Below are 18,114 nucleotides of genomic sequence, written 5' to 3'. Positions count from 1 at the left end.
AAAAAAATTGTTAAGTACGATTTAACCAACCTATAGACGTTATAGCGTCGGTTTGTTATTTGAATATACGAGAAAACAGAATTTTCTTACGCCGAAACTGAAACACAAGCCCTTTTTCGAGCATTTCTATAATTCGTATAGCGGCCTCCACTGTTTCTTCCTTGCAAACACACCATCCAGATGGCGCTCGCCTCCTCGGCAGCCGCGCGCGGAGGCGAAGTTCGACAAAAATGTTGCAGTTGCCTGGAAGCCTGATAAGCAGCCAGAAATCTTTGAATGCTATCGCGTTCCGCTCTTAAAGGCAAAGCTTAAGCGTCCTCCTAATTTTAGAGTGAGTTTTACGTTTTCAAGCTTACGAAGCGCCTGTGAGCATACCAAGTCGACGTGCCTGTGCCAGTGTAAGCTGTATGTGTAATGAAGATCGGGAAGTGAGCCAAAATTGCCCGGTTCTGGATTGCTGCCATCACCGGTGCAAAATATGGTCAGGAAGCAGTAAAAAGCCTCAGAGATTACGGAGGACTCCGAACATAGCTGTAAAACTATATTGACATACGACATCCCGGAATGAGTTGAAATAATTGTAGGCCACAACGTAGACCGGTTTTTCTTCATGTCTGTTGTCAAATCTGTTTTAGTAGGTGTTTTGTCGTGAGCATCAAGCATTTTAGTCCTTTAAATGTTCTTCGGAGAGCTCAGTAAGGAGTGTCGAATTTAGTTGCACGTTCTTTTACGTAGACACTTGGCACGGAGTATGAGTTGAGTTATTTGAATGTCATACCACAGGTGTTTGTAGCTTCGTGTCACGAATTTTGGGGGTACAAAGCTAGAAATACATTTGGGCGTTATATAACAAAAGGGGTCTACCAAAAAATAACATCAAATTGTTCGCTGCGCCAGAAAATATTCATCGTAAGTAGAAGCTAAAACGTCAACGATAGAATTTTATTCAGTTCAGTTAAAATTCAAAACAGATTTGTGACATCAATTTCTCTCATGAAACATAATCTCCACATTTAGAAACACTGCATTTTGATCGGACAGGCCATCCGCAATCTTACACTGATAGAGATGGTGCACCAATGAATGCATCATCAAGTAAGAGAAGATCTAAAATAGAGGTAAATTGAGTAGCATAACTAAGTACTCGCGTTAGGTCTAGTGATATAACCATAGTAATGAGTGAATCACAGAGGGCTTTGCTCAACCAAATGACAGTGATGAACGCCAGTTTTCAGGGAGCATCAAAGTACCAGTTTGGAAATTTTGCAAGAATTAAATTTTTGCGTGAGCATATTGCCACCTGGTGTTTTGAGCCAGCCAACAATCATCATTGGGTGCCCAGCAAGAACGGAGAAGACGATGAAGTCGAAGACCCCGCGCCAGCTGGAGAACCGTCCCTTCCTGTCTGGCATTCTTCGTGTCTGGCTGCTGGTACTGTTGCTTGCACTTGCCTTAGCGCGTGACAATATAATCGATAATCAGTCCAGATATGTTATTAAAATTAAATGATAGGATTTTACGTACCAAAACCACGCTGTAGTGGCGGGCTCCGGAATAATTTGGACCACCTGGGGTTCTTTAACATGCACCTAAATCTCATCTCGCATTCTAATGTTCGTATTTCGCCCTCATCGAAATGCGGCCGCCGTGGCCAGGATTCGATCACGCGACCTCGTGCTTAGCAGTCCAGATATATTAGAAGCTGCGTTTGGTAAACGCTTCATATCAGCCGCTAACAAAGCGAAGCCAGACACGTTAACTTCACAAGATATTCAATATCCAGCAGATCTGGTAAAACGTGAAATTCAAGGTTGTTCTTAAACAACAGTGCCACACCTCCTCGTTTGCCCACAGGTCTGTTTTTTTTCTTCTTAGAAATGAGTAATCAAGGGAGATAAACGCTTTATCAGATATTATGTCATTTAGCGAAGCTTCAGTCAGTCATATAATAGAGGCATCGTAACAGTCTACGGAGCAACAACGTAGACGAATTACGGCAAATGATTGAGGACCTTAATCGAGAAAGTGTAAAAGCGGGGTCGAAGATGAATATGCGGAAGACAAAGATAATTTTGAATAGCCTGGCAAGGGAACAAAGATTCAGGATCGCCAGTCAGTCTCTAGAGTCTGTAAAGGAGTACGTTTACCTAGGTCAATTACTCACAGGGGACTCTGATCATGAGGAAAAAAATTACAGAAGAATAAAATTGGGTTGGAGTGCATACGGCAGGCATTGCCAAATCGTGACTGTGAGCTTACCACTGTGGTTGAAAAGAAAAGTCTACAATCATTGCATTCTACTGGTGCTGACATATGGGGCAGAAACGTGGAGGTTAACAAAGAAGCTCGAGAACAAGTTAAGGACCGTACACAGAGCAATGGAACGAAAATTGTTAGGCCTAACGTTAAGAGACAGGAAGAGAGCGATGTGGATCAGAGAGCAAACGGGGATAGCCGATATTCTAATTGAGATTAAGAAGAAAAAAATGGAGCTAGGCAGGCCATGTAATGCGTAGGATGGATAACCGGTGGACCATTACAGTTATAGAATGGATACCAAGAGAAGGGAAGCGCAGTCGAGGACGGCAGAAAACTAGTTGGGGTAATGAAGTTAGGAAATTTGCTGGCGCAAGTTGGAATCAGCTAGCGCATGATAGGAGTAATTGGAGATGGCACAGGGAGAGGCCTTCGTCCTGCAGTGGACATAAATATAAGCTGATGATGATGAACTGTCTACGACATGGCGCTTACTTCAAACAAACACCTTCCCTAATCCTAACCTCTACCATTGCATCTACGCTGAAATTTACACCCCGCTCTGTAACCATCCTGCCGACCAACTTCACTCTGGGCCTGCCCACAGGTCACGTGCGCTCACAAACATGGTACGCACCATACACTCATCATTACTGTTGCTGACCAGTGCTCATCAACAACCCGGAGGATCAGCTCTGGGTCATCGAGATGGCCGCGGACGCCGCTAGACTACAAGAACTGGCTGCCGTCTAAGGAAGGGGGTGAGACGGGCTGTCTCCCGCCCCTCTGGCCGCATTTAACCCCATCAAGGACACAATAAAAGTTGTTTTTTTCTCTCTCTCTAACATGTAATAAGCCAGTAGACGTCTTCTTTCTTGTTAATGAGGCTGCGGGCGTTCATATTTAAAGAAGTTAGTTTTTGATCGCTTTATTGTCACTCATCATACAACGAAAAGACGCAACACACTAAGAAAAAAGACAGGCGAAAGGAAAGAGCGTCACGCGCAACTAACTTTATTCCGAGATAGCATCGCAATATATAACCAAGCTAACACATGAGCGGCAAGGTTCCACTTATCACACCACCCAGATGGGTCAATAAGAAACATGCGCTAGTTTAAAAAGCATCTAAAAAATTCAAACTCGGCGCCGCGCAACACCACTGACGTATCGCCCCCCCCCCCCCCCCCCTAGTGCAGATATCTTTTTTTTTATGTAATATGCGACGAAGAAACATGCGACGAAGAAAGCGTCGAGGAAAACACCACCTGGTCTCCGCCGCCTACACTTTCGAGGAAAACAGATGGCTACCCAGCTACAAGAGGAACCGCCAAGAATGCAAACCGATGGGACGGACGCGAATTCCGCAACGACATCGGCACGGCCCTACGATGCTAACAGCGGGAAAACAATCGAAAACCAACACATTGAATGGCTGAAAGTCGGACGCAAGAGAAAACAAGCATCGGAACCCATAAAAGCGTGAAACGAAATGCCGAAACTGGACCTTAAGCCCGCACCGCAACCATCAAAACAACGCAACCAGAAGATGCCACCTTTCCCAACCGACGATTTCAAGATTGTCTACAGGCCACAAGTCGGACTCGACTTATCGAAATGGAACCTAACCGCAGTCACCCACGCCATCGGAAGATCCAGCGGCCTCACGCAACAGGATTTCCACGATAACGTTCGAGTTCAGACGCACAGGGTAGAAAACGTCATCATTGCGAGTACCGCCGACACTGAACGTGCAACCAAGCTCAAAAGCATAACGACCATCCAGTTAGGCGGCACCTTCTTCAAAGTGAACCCCCACGTGAGACTTCCCGACGACGTAAGCAGAGGCGTCATCTACGGTCTCCTGCCAGGTACCAGTAGTGCCGAAATCGTAGCTGGCCTCAGAGTCGATTCGAGATACAAAGTTCTCGGTGCACGCATGCTCGGTCGATCTTCCACGGCCGTAATCACTTTCGACGGGCCACACGTCCCGTTCTACATCACCTACCAAAGTGGGGACTATCGCTGTAAGCCCTATCGAAAGTCCGTGCAGTACTGCCGGACGTGTGGTGCCATTGGACATAGACAAGACATCTGCCCCAGTCCCAGAAAACACTTCTGCTACAAGTGCGGACAAGACACAGTACTCGACGATCACGAATGCCTACCCACGTGCAAAATATGCGAAGAAGCACACGAGACCGCCGGAAAGGAGTGCAAAAAGAAGCTAAGACCCAACACACCACCTTACCAAGTGAGACAACAACAACTTAACAAGGCAAAAGTCCGAGACAGCCATTGGAATTTAAGCAGCGATCACGAATTTCCCAAGCTAGAGAACCCGTCCACCAGCTCGGGCAGTGCACCGCGACGCCATGCCTGCCGAAGCAAGTCTAGGTCTAGGTCTAGGTCTGTCGTACCATCGAGGTCCAAGTCTGGCACGAGATCCCGAACTCGCTCCGTTCAACGAGTCAACTATGCTATTGCAGCGCGGGGTTACTCTCACAACACGAGCACTTCGTATTTCTCGACTGCAGACACCGCGGCGCTCAGGGCTCTGGAGAACATTGTTCGAAATCAGCAGAAGGCGCTGCAAAGCCTTCGCGACCAGATCTAAAGCCAAGGCGCCATCATCGACAAGCTCACACAACTATGCCAAGAACGAGAAGAAATTATACACAAGCAGAATGACAACATCGAGAAGCTCACTCAATTATGCCAAGAACAGCAACTAACTAAATAACAAGCCAAGAACCTCACGAAACAAGAAGTTCAAGCTGTCGTGGAGGAGAAGATTGTACACGTCATCGAAACGAAACTCGAGGCTCTAATTGAATCGAAGCTCACAGTGATAGTTGAGTCCAAGCTCGAAGCAATCTTACAAGCGAAATTGCAGCCAATCCATGCCAAAATCGGCAACAAGTTCACGCCACTCAGCCACACCATGGACACACATACAGCCCAAATCAATGAGATGAAATCCCAGCTCACTAACTTCATAGCCCATGTCAAGAACAACTACACGAGCCACACGGAACTCGAGGAAGGGCACGGAAGGAAGAAACGACGGCCACACAGCAAGACGCCTTCCCGCTCGAACTCTCTTGAACGGGAGCACGTTAATGCACCTGGGGCTCCTGTGGATGGCAAACTCTAACTGCAAAACTTCCATTTCGCAATCCACCTTCCGCATCTGGCACTGGAACTGTAGATCCTACAGACCCCGCTTAGCAAATCTACAAGAATATCTAAAGACAAATCAACCAGACATCATCGCCCTCCAAGAGACCAACACCAAAAAAGTTAGGCTTCCAGGATACAACACCCTCACCATAACCACAAGAACCGCCATACTTCTCAAGAAGACAATTACGGCCCAAGACCACAGGATAGAAGACACCATGATTGAGAACACTATAGTGGAAATCATACCCGACCGCAAGTCGCACCGAAGCCTCTACGTGGCTAACGTATAAAGCCCACCGCGAGACCAGCTCGCGGACTACGATCACTTCATCCGCGAACTCCGAAAACGCACAAGAGGCCACCGGCTCGTAGTCGTAGGGGACTTTAACGCCCCGTAAACGGCCTGGGGCTATGCCACCACCACGAAGAAAGGCGCGAGAGTCCACGACGCCGCTCAGCAACACGGCCTCACGTTGTGGAACGATTCGCTCCAGCCTACGAGAGTCGGAAACAGCGTCTCAAGAGACACCAACCCTGACCTTACCTTTACGCGGGATGTGAAGAACGCGATCTGGACCTGTCTCCCAGACACTCTTGGTAGTGACCACCACATCATTCAACTCGACATCGAGCACGCACGTCGACCGGCCAGGACTGGCACGGCAAGAATAACGGAATGGAATGCCTTAATAACCGAGCTCGACGATCAAACTACCATATCGGACATCGACGCCTGGCTCAAACAGATCCTGGATACCGTCGAACGGTTCACAAAAATCATCCAACTTGATGACGATCACCCCGCCATAGACACCCACCTACTCCACCTCTGGGAGGCCAGAAGGGCCCTACTCAAGAGATGGAAGAGGCAGAAACTCAACACACAACTCAGGAAAAGAATCGCCCTATTGACAGAACAGTCGCAGGAATATGCTGAACAGCTAGCGAGACACAACTGGCGCGCCTTCTGCGATAAGCTTCAGGGCACGCTCAGTACCAAGAAAACGTGGCACCTGCTGCGCGCTCTCCTCGACGAAGGCCCCACCAAGACGCAGCAACGGCAACACATCCGTCGATTAGCACACAACTGTGACGGCTCGGAGGAAGACCTACTCCGCGAACTATGCAACAAGCTCCGCGGTCCCTCCCAACCAGCGACAACCCCGCCACTCAAAGAATATGAAGGCAGACCCAACGCTGACTTGGACCGGCCCTTCACACCAGAAGCGCTCCAAGCAGCCATCTCCAAGCTCACGAGAAACAGGAGCCCAGGCAAGGACAGGATAGTGAACAAGCACCTTCGACAGCTGCCCCAACAGGCCTTGACGGCTCTCCTCCGGTATTACAACGAGTGCTGGGACAAAGGAGAGCTGCCGGCTGCGTGGAAGCACTCGGTAGTGCTCATGATACCAAAGCCCAACAAGCCCACAGCTCTCGAAAACCTGAGACCAATCTCTCTCACTTCGTGCGTTGGTAAGCTGTTTGAGCATATGGTCCACGACCGGCTCACATCGCACCTCGAAGACAATGGGCACTATCCAGACACCATGTTCGGCTTCCGCCAGCTTCTTTCTACGCAAGACGTCTTTCTTCTCCTAAAGGATGACCTCATTGACCACCTCAGCAAGAATAACAAGTCGTGCGTCCTTGCCATCGACGTGAAGGGCGCATATGACAATGTCAGCCACAAAGCGATACTACAAAACCTCGAGGAGACCGCCTGCAGTTCAAAGACCTACAGCTATGTCCGTAACTTCCTCACTGGCCGGACGGCCACGGTGGGGATGTCCAACTTACGCAGTAAGGAATTCAAGCAGCCGAACAGGGGAACGCCGCAAGGCCCCGTCGTCCGGAGAGCAAGAACGTTGCCTTCAAGAAGCGGTTGATGTTATCGAGCACTACCTTGATAGCTGCGGCCTCCACTGCGCACCTGAGAAATCGGAGCTACTCGTACTCAAGGCACGCACGAGGGGTAGACCTCCCACCTGCGAAGCTCCAGACCCATGCGTCACGCTCAACGGGATCCAAATACCGAAGGTCAGCTCGCTTCGAGTACTCGGCTTGCACCTGCACCGAGAAAGATCAGGAGTCGCCACGCTCCCACGGCTCCAACGCACAATCTCCCAACTCACACACCTCGTAAGAAGAGTAGCCAATCGACGCAGTGTCCTCAAGGTGCAAGACACTCTGATAGTCGTTCAAGCTCTACTGACCAGCAGAATAACGTACGCAACCCCGTACCTGGCTCTCAAGAATTGCGAAGTCGACAAGCTCAATTTCATCATCCGCAAAGCTACGAAGCTCGCCATGGGTCTACCACCTGTGGCATCTACCACCCGACTTCTCAATATGGGGGCTCATAACACCTGGGAAGAGCTGGTGGAAGCCTAGAAAACCAACCAACTCGAGAGGCTGAAGCTCACGCCGACGGGCAGATCGGTCCTTGCGCGCATCGGCTACGGAGAACGCTACATCTCCCACGTGGACCGCAAGGTCAAGATACCGCCATGCTTAAGAGAATCCCTGAGCATCGACAAACTACCGCGCAACATGCATCCCGAGCATCATCGGGGACGCCGGCTCGCTCGAGTCGACGCCATCCGAAGACGCCACAAGCGCGATCCAGATGCTCGCTACATAGATGCGTCCAAATACCCGGGAAAAACCGCTTACGCCCTGAGTGTGGTTGACTCGAGAGGCAAAGAACTGGCATCTGCCACAGTCAGGGTGCGGAACTCGGAGACAGCGGAAGAAGCGCGATCGCCCTCGCCACCACCACGAGCACGAACGCGGTCGTAGTCATCACGGACTCCCAATCCGCAGTACGCAATTACACGAGAGGCCGAATATCGGTGGAAGCAGTCAAAATTCTTCAGAAAAGAAGCACTCCGCTCCCTTACACCTGCGTCACGTGAGTACCAGGGCACGAGGGGCTCGAGGGAAACGAAGCGGCTCACGCCGCGGCCCGCGATCACGTCAACCGGGCCTCTCTCGCCGCCTCCCGAAACCCCCGACCGCCTGGTGACGCAGCGGAAACGGAGACAATACCCCCCACGTATAACGCCATTCTCCAACACTACCGACTGGGACGCAGGGTGTACCCGCCACCTCGTCCAAAACTGACGAAAGAGGAAAGCACCGCATTCCAAAGACTGCAGAGCAATACGTACACCCATGGGATCCTCATGCATCGCATCCACCCGACACTACACACCTACAACTGCCCGATCTGCGCCGCGCCAGACACTCTGGCTCATTTGCTACCCGAGTGCCCATGGCGCCCCGAAGACGCCGTTACCAAACATACAACGTCCGAAGACGTGAACCTCCTCGCCGAGACGTGGGAGGCCAACATCTCCACCCCGGCCCTGGACGAACAGCGACGTCTTGTCGCCAGAGCCCGGGATGCTATCGCGGCCAGAGGATTCCTGGAATGAGTGACCCTCCCACCTGGAGTGATCCACAGCTCAAACGCTCGGGAACACCGTCTCGAAAATTAAAGTTTATTTCATCATCATCATCATGTAATATGCCTCGAGCATTTCTCGTGCCAGCACCTCGTTGCTTCTACCCAGAATGCTGATCCCTTTAAATCTTGCCTTACATTTACGTGCTTCGCAGTGCACAGGTAAATGTGTCGAAAGGTAAGTCTTAATGGAAAGTGCGTGCTCTCTCGCTCTGTCGTTAACACATCGTCCCGTTTGGCCGATGTAAACCCTGCCACAGCTGAGCGGAATTTCATAAACCACACCCACCGCACAGGTAATGTCGGGATTTACATGCCTCTTACCACATATAGGCGGCTTGGGTGCTTTGTAAATCCGCGGGCACAGGCCTGACAACTTCCTTGGTGCAGAGAGGACCACTGGGACATTGTACCTATTCGCTACCTTCTTAAGGTTGTGCGCAACCTTATGTACGTAAGGTACAACTATTGGCCTTGTTTCCATCGGTTGCCGTTCCTTCTTTTTTCCTTTCAATTTTTGAAGGAGCGTTTCAGCTACAGCACCAACGACGGAGCGAGGATACCCAGCTCAGTAGAGCCGGTTGACCTGACTGCCAAAGCTTTCCGCCAACCTGTGAGGGCACGATTCACCAGCGCACTTTCCAAGCACATAGAAGCAATGCCTCTCTTAATTACTTTTGAGTGGGCCGCATCATAGGGCATCAACTCTTTGCAAGATCGGGGACGGTAGGACCAGCAAATGTGTTCCTCTGACAGCGTGAGGCTCACATCTAAAAATTGTATTTTGTTCTTAGTAGGAATCTCATGCGCGAAGGACAGCCCCTTCGCATGTTGTCTGAATTCCATGAAGATTTCGTCCACCAAGTTAGTGGTAGTCATACATGGTTTAGTATTTAAAACTACTAAAAAGTCGTCGACATATCTAATAACCCTATGCACCTTTGCATTGTCAAGGCTCTGAGCTAGCATTCTGTCAAAAGAGGCTAATAACATGTTGCGCAGCACTGGGGCTACGCACGATCCAATACAGATCCCGTTCCGTTGAATGTTGACCTGCTCTTCCTGCGTCACAAATGTCGAACACAGATAAAATTCTAGTAAGGTCAGGAAATTATCAACGGAAATTCCTGCAGTCCTCTCAACGGCAAGAACGCCATTCTCTTTAATACAGGTTCTCACAACGGTAAATAATTCTGTATGCGGCACAGAATAAAATAAATCTACTATATCAACTGAGAACGCACAACCACCCTGTTGGAAACCTTGCAAGAACTGCGTAACGCCATCCGAATTTCTTGCGATAAAGGACCAATGTTTTCCACGCCCCCGGGACTTCAATTCACAGACTGCTGGCACTGTGTCTAAGGCGGTGGAAGGTAAAGACAAAGAAAGATGCCTTTTGGAAGGAGTGGAGTGCCTTGCAAAAAGTGTACAGCGTGAACATGTGTGTTGTAAGGATCCAACTAGAGAAGTTGTTTCCAATTTTAAGCAAAACAATCTTCAGCTCCTGCAAGCAGATAAGGAGGGAGGATTTGTTATGTCTTCCAGAGCCTACAGTGAACAAGCTGCACTTGCAATAGAAAAGAACTTCGGGCCATTGAAGATTCAGGAGAACAAAGTAAAAGCCAAGGCCACGTTACTGTGTAAGAATCTTGAACTTTTAAGACTGTCTAAAGCGGTTAATGCTGAGAAACTAGGTATGCTATCGGTGTTCTTTAGCGTGAAAACACACAAGCCAGAAAATCCTTTCCGGTGTATTGTTAGTGAACGAGAATTCGTGGCAACAACTTGTAAGCCGGTTTCTTTTAAAACAACTAAAATTGCTTTTGGTAGAAGATCCATCTATCGCAAGAAATTCGGATGACGTTACGCAGTTCTTGCAAGGTTTCCAACAGGGTGGTTCTGCGATCTCAGTTGATATAGTAGATTTATTTTATTCTGTGCCGCATACAGAATTATTTACCGTTGTGATAACCTGTATTGAAGAGAATGGCGTTCTTGGCTTTGAGAGGACTGCAGGAATTTCCGTTGACAATTTCCTGACCTTACTAGAATTTTATCGGTGTTCGACATTTGTGACGCACGAAGAGCAGGTTTACATTCAACAGAACGGGATCTGTATTGGATCGTGCGTAGCCCCAGTGCTGTGGAACATGTTCTTAGCCTCTTTTGACAGAATGCTGGCACAGGGTCTTGACAATGCAAAGGTGCATAGGGTTATTAGATATGTCGAAGACTTTTTAGTAGCTTAAATACTAAACCATGTATGACTACCACTAACTTGGTGGACGAAATCTTCATGGAATTCAGACAACATGCGAAGGGGCTGTCCTTCACGCATGAGATTCCTACTAAGAACAAAATACAATTTTTAGATGTGAGCCTCACGCTGTCAGAGGAACACACTTGCTGGTCCTACCGTCCCCGATCTTGCAAAGAGTTGATGCCCTATGATGCGGCCCACTCAAAAGTAATTAAGAGAGGCATTGCTTCTATGTGCTTGGAAAGTGCGCTGGTGAATCGTGCCCTCACAGGTTGGCGGAAAGCTTTGGCAGTCAGGTCAACCGGCTCTACTGAGCTGGGTATCCTCGCTCCGTCGTTGGTGCTGTAGCTGAAACGCTCCTTCAAAAATTGAAAGGAAAAAAGAAGGAACGGCAACCGATGGAAACAAGGCCAATAGTTGTACCTTACGTACATAAGGTTGCGCACAACCTTAAGAAGGTAGCGAATAGGTACAATGTCCCAGTGGTCCTCTCTGCACCAAGGAAGTTGTCAGGCCTGTGCCCGCGGATTTACAAAGCACCCAAGCCGCCTATATGTGGTAAGAGGCATGTAAATCCCGACATTACCTGTGCGGTGGGTGTGGTTTATGAAATTCCGCTCAGCTGTGGCAGGGTTTACATCGGCCAAACGGGACGATGTGTTAACGACAGAGCGAGAGAGCACGCACTTTCCATTAAGACTTACCTTTCGACACATTTACCTGTGCACTGCGAAGCACGTAAATGTAAGGCAAGATTTAAAGGGATCAGCATTCTGGGTAGAAGCAACGAGGTGCTGGCACGAGAAATGCTCGAGGTTTATTACATAAAAAGAAAAAAAAAAGATATCTGCATTAGCGATACGTCAGTGGTGTTGCGCGACGCCGAGTTTGAATTTTTTAGATGCTTTTTAGACTAGCACATGATTCTTATTGACTCATCTGGGTGGGGTTATACGTGGAACCTTGCCGCGCATGTGTTAGCTCAGCTATACATTCCGATGCTTTCTCGAAATAAAGTTAGTTGCGAGTGACGCTCTTTCCTTTCACTTGTATTTTTTCCTTGATGTGTTGCGTCCTATCGTTGTATGAAGAATGTACCAACTAGCCCAACAACAAGTTTTATTAAGATATTGTCACTCAGCTGACCTAACCGCAGTGCCACTGGGAGCGTTAACGATAGAGTTAGTGACGTCGTCCCAAACACACCTAACGCTGTGAAGTATTAAAGAATCGTGCTGTTCATGGGCCTCACTAGCAATTTGGCTCGGGAAACTAGGTGACTGCAGCAGTGATCGACGTCCGTGACACGCCTGTGCTGAAACGTCTTCGCTTGCATGCATTCCAGAGCCTTTAGGCTTACGAGCATCGCTCAGAACCTCAACGCTTTTCTTTTATTCGGGCGACTGATTTATTGCTCGCATCACGCACCTCGTCCAGATGTTCTCGCATGTCGCGCTCTTCGTCGTCGGCGCCCGCGCGTCAGCCCCGCCACAGACTCATTATGAAATGTTTAGCTCGTTTTGTTTAAATATCCCTGCTATTTACTCGGTAGTGTTTGACAAGAGTTATTACTGCATTGGTCTAAAAGCGTGTTTTCTTTTATTTGCAGTGGGATTCTGACCTTTCAAAATGCAAGTATCGCTGTAAACTGGGGCTGAAGAGTAACGGAGATCCAGATTATGCCATAAGATTTGCATTGGATGGAACTCCTTGCAACAGATCGAGTCCCGAAATGGTAAGGGCTGTGTGCGTGTCAGAAAAGCACACGTTCTCGAAATGAGCTTTTGTTACTCGTGAAAGACCGCACCTCTGTACCAGCATTTGATATGAATAGTTCATCATTTGATTCTATCTCTCTTTTTTTTTTGTCGCAACTGCCTATCGAATATTTGTTAAATATCTCGTCTTCTTCCTCAATGCCTTCTGCGGCCGCTACACTAGACGGAAGCTTATGAATACAAAATACAATGATTTTGTGCCTGCAATGGGGCAAAGGCTTGTACATTTTAATTGCGGCGAAACAACTTGGTTCCTTAACGGAGCCCTTAACCCCTTGTTATCGAACTCGAGATGCATTTCAATTTAAATTAGACTATTTGAGAAATACTTCGCCGCAAAATGCAATTCAATCCGTTCAGCAGAAGCGGGGTTATTGGTAATCAAACATCCCCCAGCGGTGCTCCCGCTCATTCTTCAATGACTTGTACAGCGAAGGCTACGGTAGAGCAGGGTGTACCTAAAGTCCCTATATAAGAAAAGTACCGCCATCCTTTGATCAACGCCGCTTCTCTCTCTCCTGTATATCCGATTGGAAGATGATAGCGCGCGCTTTCACTTTATATTTTCTTTTTTTCCACCTCAGAGCCATGTTGAAAGTCACTCTGCGCAGCCGCAGTTGCCGGCGGCGGCGCGCGCCCGGCCTGAAAGCTTCACCGTGGACTTTCTAAGGGCGCCACCGTCGACTTGCTTTCGCAAGCAAAAATAAAGAAAAAATCACATCATCTCACCCTACGGGCAACCATGGTGGGATGCGAAAGCATCGCGGGGGGTGCGCATCGTGTTTCCCTTTCGTTTCACTTGGCAACACAACCCAATGAAAGTTAAAGTGAGAGAGCGTATTGAGAAGAGAGGTGCCGAGCCCGTGTAGCTTCAGTCGAAGTTTCCTGCTGACGTTGACGTTTACGTTCGGCTTCCCTGGCCCGAAGTTCGGCGTCCGCTTGCCGACGCTGACGTTTACGTTCGGCTTACCGAGCCTTCCTCTGCTCCGCGGCGGTGGCGCTGCCGCTGCAACCAGCGCCGACGTTGACGTTGTTCATGGCGTTTCACACATCGTGTCACAGAGAGAGAATGACGGAAGCACAGCGAACGCGCGCTTTATACTGCGTCGCGACACTTGTGCCGCCTACCGGCGTACCCTTAGAGAGAGAGGGAGAGAGTGAGAGAGAGAGAGTTATTTGCAATGATTTGCTGCGCCGCACCTGTGGCGGAGAGGGAGAGAGGGGAGGAAGAGAGCGCACACCTGCTAAGGGGGAGGAGAATGAGGGAGAGTTGCGCATGCGCAGTATGGGTGCTGACGCCGCAGAGCGGACACTGCCCCGAGCATAAAAAAAACCAAGCGCTTTAGGAGAGGAGACGGCGCAGGAAACTGTAGATGGCGGTACTTTTTCTATATAGGGATTTTAGGTGTACCCACAACGCTCCGCCTACTGAATGTCCCCGTGGCGGGCAGTTGAAATTTTATTTCAGATGTTCACGTAGACGCCACTACTTTCGATTTTGGTGCCTACGAAGCGCCAAACGCGGTTGTCCTCACCGAGCCGCAGTGCGCTCAGCCAGCGGACTGGTCGCGACACTCGCGGCGGCCCCGGTATCTACGCTGTGTAGCAGACCGCAGCTACATGCAACTGCAGTGCGTTTGCACAGTGCGCGCTCGCGCTCATGTGCTCCTGTCTGGCTCTGCTACGTGGTGGGAACCGGTTTTTGTACTGGACCAACTTGAACGACGGATAGTTGCCACATCCAACTTGCGCATTCTGAAGCACGATCAACAGCTCAACACGAACCGAAGGCTGGCGTCTAAACAGGAGCGGCTAGGAGTGATTGCGCGCTGGCAAGCCTGCGTGTGGTCTGATCTTAAGTTTCGCGTGGTTAGAGGCTAGTTGAGTGTGCAAAACTAGTAAAAAGTAGCGAGACGCCGCGGCTACGACATCGATAAGCAGGGTGGCTAAAGTTTGATTCGTATACGCGGGCAGCCGCGCACGAGCGTGAGAAAACAATAGTCGGCTTTTTCCGTAATTATTATCGTGATGAATACGAAAGCAAATTTTGGCTTACTTCAGCCTGTTTATTAAACAGCGTCAATAAATATACACAGTAACAGTCGGAAGAAACACAATGATCCAAACACCCTTCTTGATTGATGTCAGCTATTGACCAATAGTAGCCGCGTATGGGGATATGCTATATTACGAAATAAAGCATCCAGAAAAGAGTGAGGAGCAGGCTTCTGTTGAAAACAGAGCGTTTGAGCGAAAGGTGACCTCGCGCTCTGCTTGCAAACTCGACGCGCCGCGCCCGACTGCAAATTTTGGCTGAGATGTTCACAGCAGCGTATGCTACCCACGGACTGTGTTTTTTCACTAATCCCAAGGGGTGGTTCGGGACCCCTTTAAATAAGAAAGCATGTCTCGCGTCGTTTCGCCTGGCTTCAGAAAACACAACACACACACACACACATACACACAGACACACACACACACACACACACACACAACTGTAGGCAACCATCCGTATCAAGAGTACAATTTGATCTGTCGGTGGACAGGTAATGAATAGAAGCAGAACGAATCTGGGTTTTCAGTGTCTACTGCACTTGAGTATGCTCTGCCACTGAGCTGTCATTTCAAATACTCGAAGCAAATCTAGTAGTATTTCAGTTGCAATAGGCGATGGCGCATTGCCAGCCTTTTATAGCTACTCCGAATAAACGAAGCTTTTGGGTTGGAAATAGTCCGTGAAAGAACGATGAAAGCTCGTTCGTTAAAGGAGCGCAAACAAATACACAGAGAAGATATAGACACGACAATACTAGATACAAAAAAAAAACATACATGGAACCCCTAGAAGCAACAACCCAACTGTTTTATTGCGATAGCAAATATATGGACACTCCAGGCGCATTTCCGCCGTCGCCGTCATCATCGCCGTCGTCGTCGTCATGAGGTTCCGTATGAAGTCCAAGGGCGATAACGCCGTCTCCGCGCGCCCTACGCGGTATGTGCGAGTGAAAGCGTTCGCGGAGAGCCGACTATCGCGGTTCAATCTCGCCCGCGCGAAAGAGAAAAAAGCGGGTAGGAAAGGCGCCGTGTTCCGTTGCGCGCGAGGCAACCAATTAACATTACTAGGCATTGGGGGAGGAGAGATAGAGGGATGGCGGCATTCGACTCCGGCTGAAACTGCGTATGTGGCAGTTCCGCGCGATCGCGCGTCCGTATCTTGAGAGCGCTCTGCGTCAGGGGTAGAGCCTATAGGTCCGTCGGCGGCTCGTAGCTTTGGCCGTGCTGTATTCTCGGCGCTCAGTTTACGTTCAAGTGATAGACAACAGCACGAAGGTCACTTCGCTTGCGGCTGCCTCGTTTCTTCACGCCAGCGTTTTGAAAGCGGGTGTTCGCGGTCATCCAGTGGGATGTGTCCATGTCTGATGTGCGCGCTGACACCATGCTTGTTAATTTAGTTAGCAAGCGAATGTTTACAAGTTTATACGAATGAGCAAAGTACTATATATCCTCACTTCGCATGGCTCTCTGCTAATTTGCTATCGCAACCAATGTTTCGCCTGTCGGGCGAAACTGCGACTTTTCCTGTTTGTTTGCGGTCCTTTGCCATTATTCTATACCCTCCCACCCCTTACACACACACACACACACACACACACGCACACTAGCCAAGCTCTTCACTGTGTTGCAATTAAAAGCGTATCTCGCAAACACTGATGGCACCCGTTTTCAGCACTCATCGTCTCCTGTGGCCAGCCTATTCTGGCTTGTTACTCACAAAGTGGTGCAGTTTGTTGAGGTAGCACCTCTTTATGCGAATGTTCCCAGATATAAACGTGACATAGTGCTGTGGTAGGCAGGATTAGGCACGAACCCTACTAATGAATGCGTCAGCAGGCATTTTATAGCCTATTACCAAAGCCACTAACCTCTTTTGAGGTGCACAGTCGCTGAGTTCGGAGAGTTGAGGAGTCGACAAGATTTTCGCCAAATCTCGATGCCTTGTAGCTTGCCTGCCTGCAGTGGCCACGTTTGTTCAGGGTTAGGGGCCGGTTTCGGAATGATATAACACTTGTATGCTCATGCGCCGGAGCGCGTTAATAAAACGAAGAAGGCGATATTATAATATTCAAGGCTACTACTTTTGGGCGCCCATAGTAACCGAATAGGCCAATATGCGATGTTATTCTGATCATTCAAGTGGTATGGCTAAACCAGAGTAGATCTTGCCAAAGCAGGCGACGCGACCGGTGCACAGTTTTATTACAGTAAAAATAGGGCAACAGTAACCATGAGATTTGCTCTTCGCCACCCAACTTAGTCGGCTGGGCTTATTTAGGATCCTGAATACCATCCTTAAATTCTCATAAATAACCCCGAGCTCAATCTTTACAAAGAAGCGAGACGGATTTCTTGCGCTGAAAGCTCCAATACTAACTCAATTCACAATAGTTCTTCATAAGCGTTTGATTTATTGACTAAAAGGTGATTATTTCCGCAGGGCAACGTAAGCAATCTCCAGTGATGGTAAACGTAATAAGAAAACTATAGGACAAAAAGGTAATATTGGTGATTGTAACTAAAATGAAGGTGACAGAACACTGAGCTCGTGCATTGCCAAATGCGTTACCTTCGTGACGTACTCAGAATATTGTTCCATAATTGCTCTATTTATAGCGTAAAACCGAACATCGTGCTGGCACTCACTGGTTCTCCGGCATTTTATTTTCCAGGTGTGCAAGAACACTGTCTGCATATGAGGAAGCAAAACTGTTTGTTCCACGGAAACGTAGTTCATACAAGAACGCTTTTCATTCAGGTCAATAAATTTTCTTTGCTGTATTTACGAACTGATAATTGTTTACGATAAGGAAATATAACAGCACCAAATGCCGATGGGTAAATGCAGTTTCATTTGGGTCTTCCATGGCTCCACAATTTCTGAGACCCAGTCCTGCAATTCTAACGGCCATATCCAGCTTTTCTGGACATCAGGGTGGGTGCCACTTCATGGCGTACTGACCTTATACATTTCAAACTTTCCGCGGTGGCATACTGTTGACATGACGAAACAAATTAAAAGAATTAAATATATCCCTGCGCTCAGCACTTCACTACAAAGCTTGTCCCACAGGCGTTATCAAGTAGCCGCTCGTTGGCTGGAAATG

General features: G+C 48.7%; 1 protein-coding gene across 1 annotated transcript in view; it reads left to right on the top strand.

Moving 5' to 3' along the window:
* The window catches only part of LOC125943729 (A disintegrin and metalloproteinase with thrombospondin motifs 16-like), a 201,438-nt gene extending 183,672 nt beyond the window's left edge, over positions 1-17,766 (top strand). Inside the window, exons 9-10 of the mRNA XM_049663207.1 lie at positions 12,781-12,906; positions 17,680-17,766. Coding sequence (XP_049519164.1) covers positions 12,781-12,906; positions 17,680-17,706 — 153 coding nt within the window. The 3' untranslated portion in view covers positions 17,707-17,766. The remainder of the gene's footprint in view (positions 1-12,780; positions 12,907-17,679) is intronic.
* Positions 17,767-18,114: the final 348 nt, after the last annotated feature.

The sequence above is a fragment of the Dermacentor silvarum genome, chromosome 3 (assembly GCF_013339745.2).
Source record: "Dermacentor silvarum isolate Dsil-2018 chromosome 3, BIME_Dsil_1.4, whole genome shotgun sequence".
Taxonomy (NCBI): Eukaryota; Metazoa; Arthropoda; class Arachnida; order Ixodida; family Ixodidae; genus Dermacentor; species Dermacentor silvarum.
Note: the sequence above shows the minus strand (reverse complement) of the source record. Positions and strands in the feature narration are given on the sequence as shown.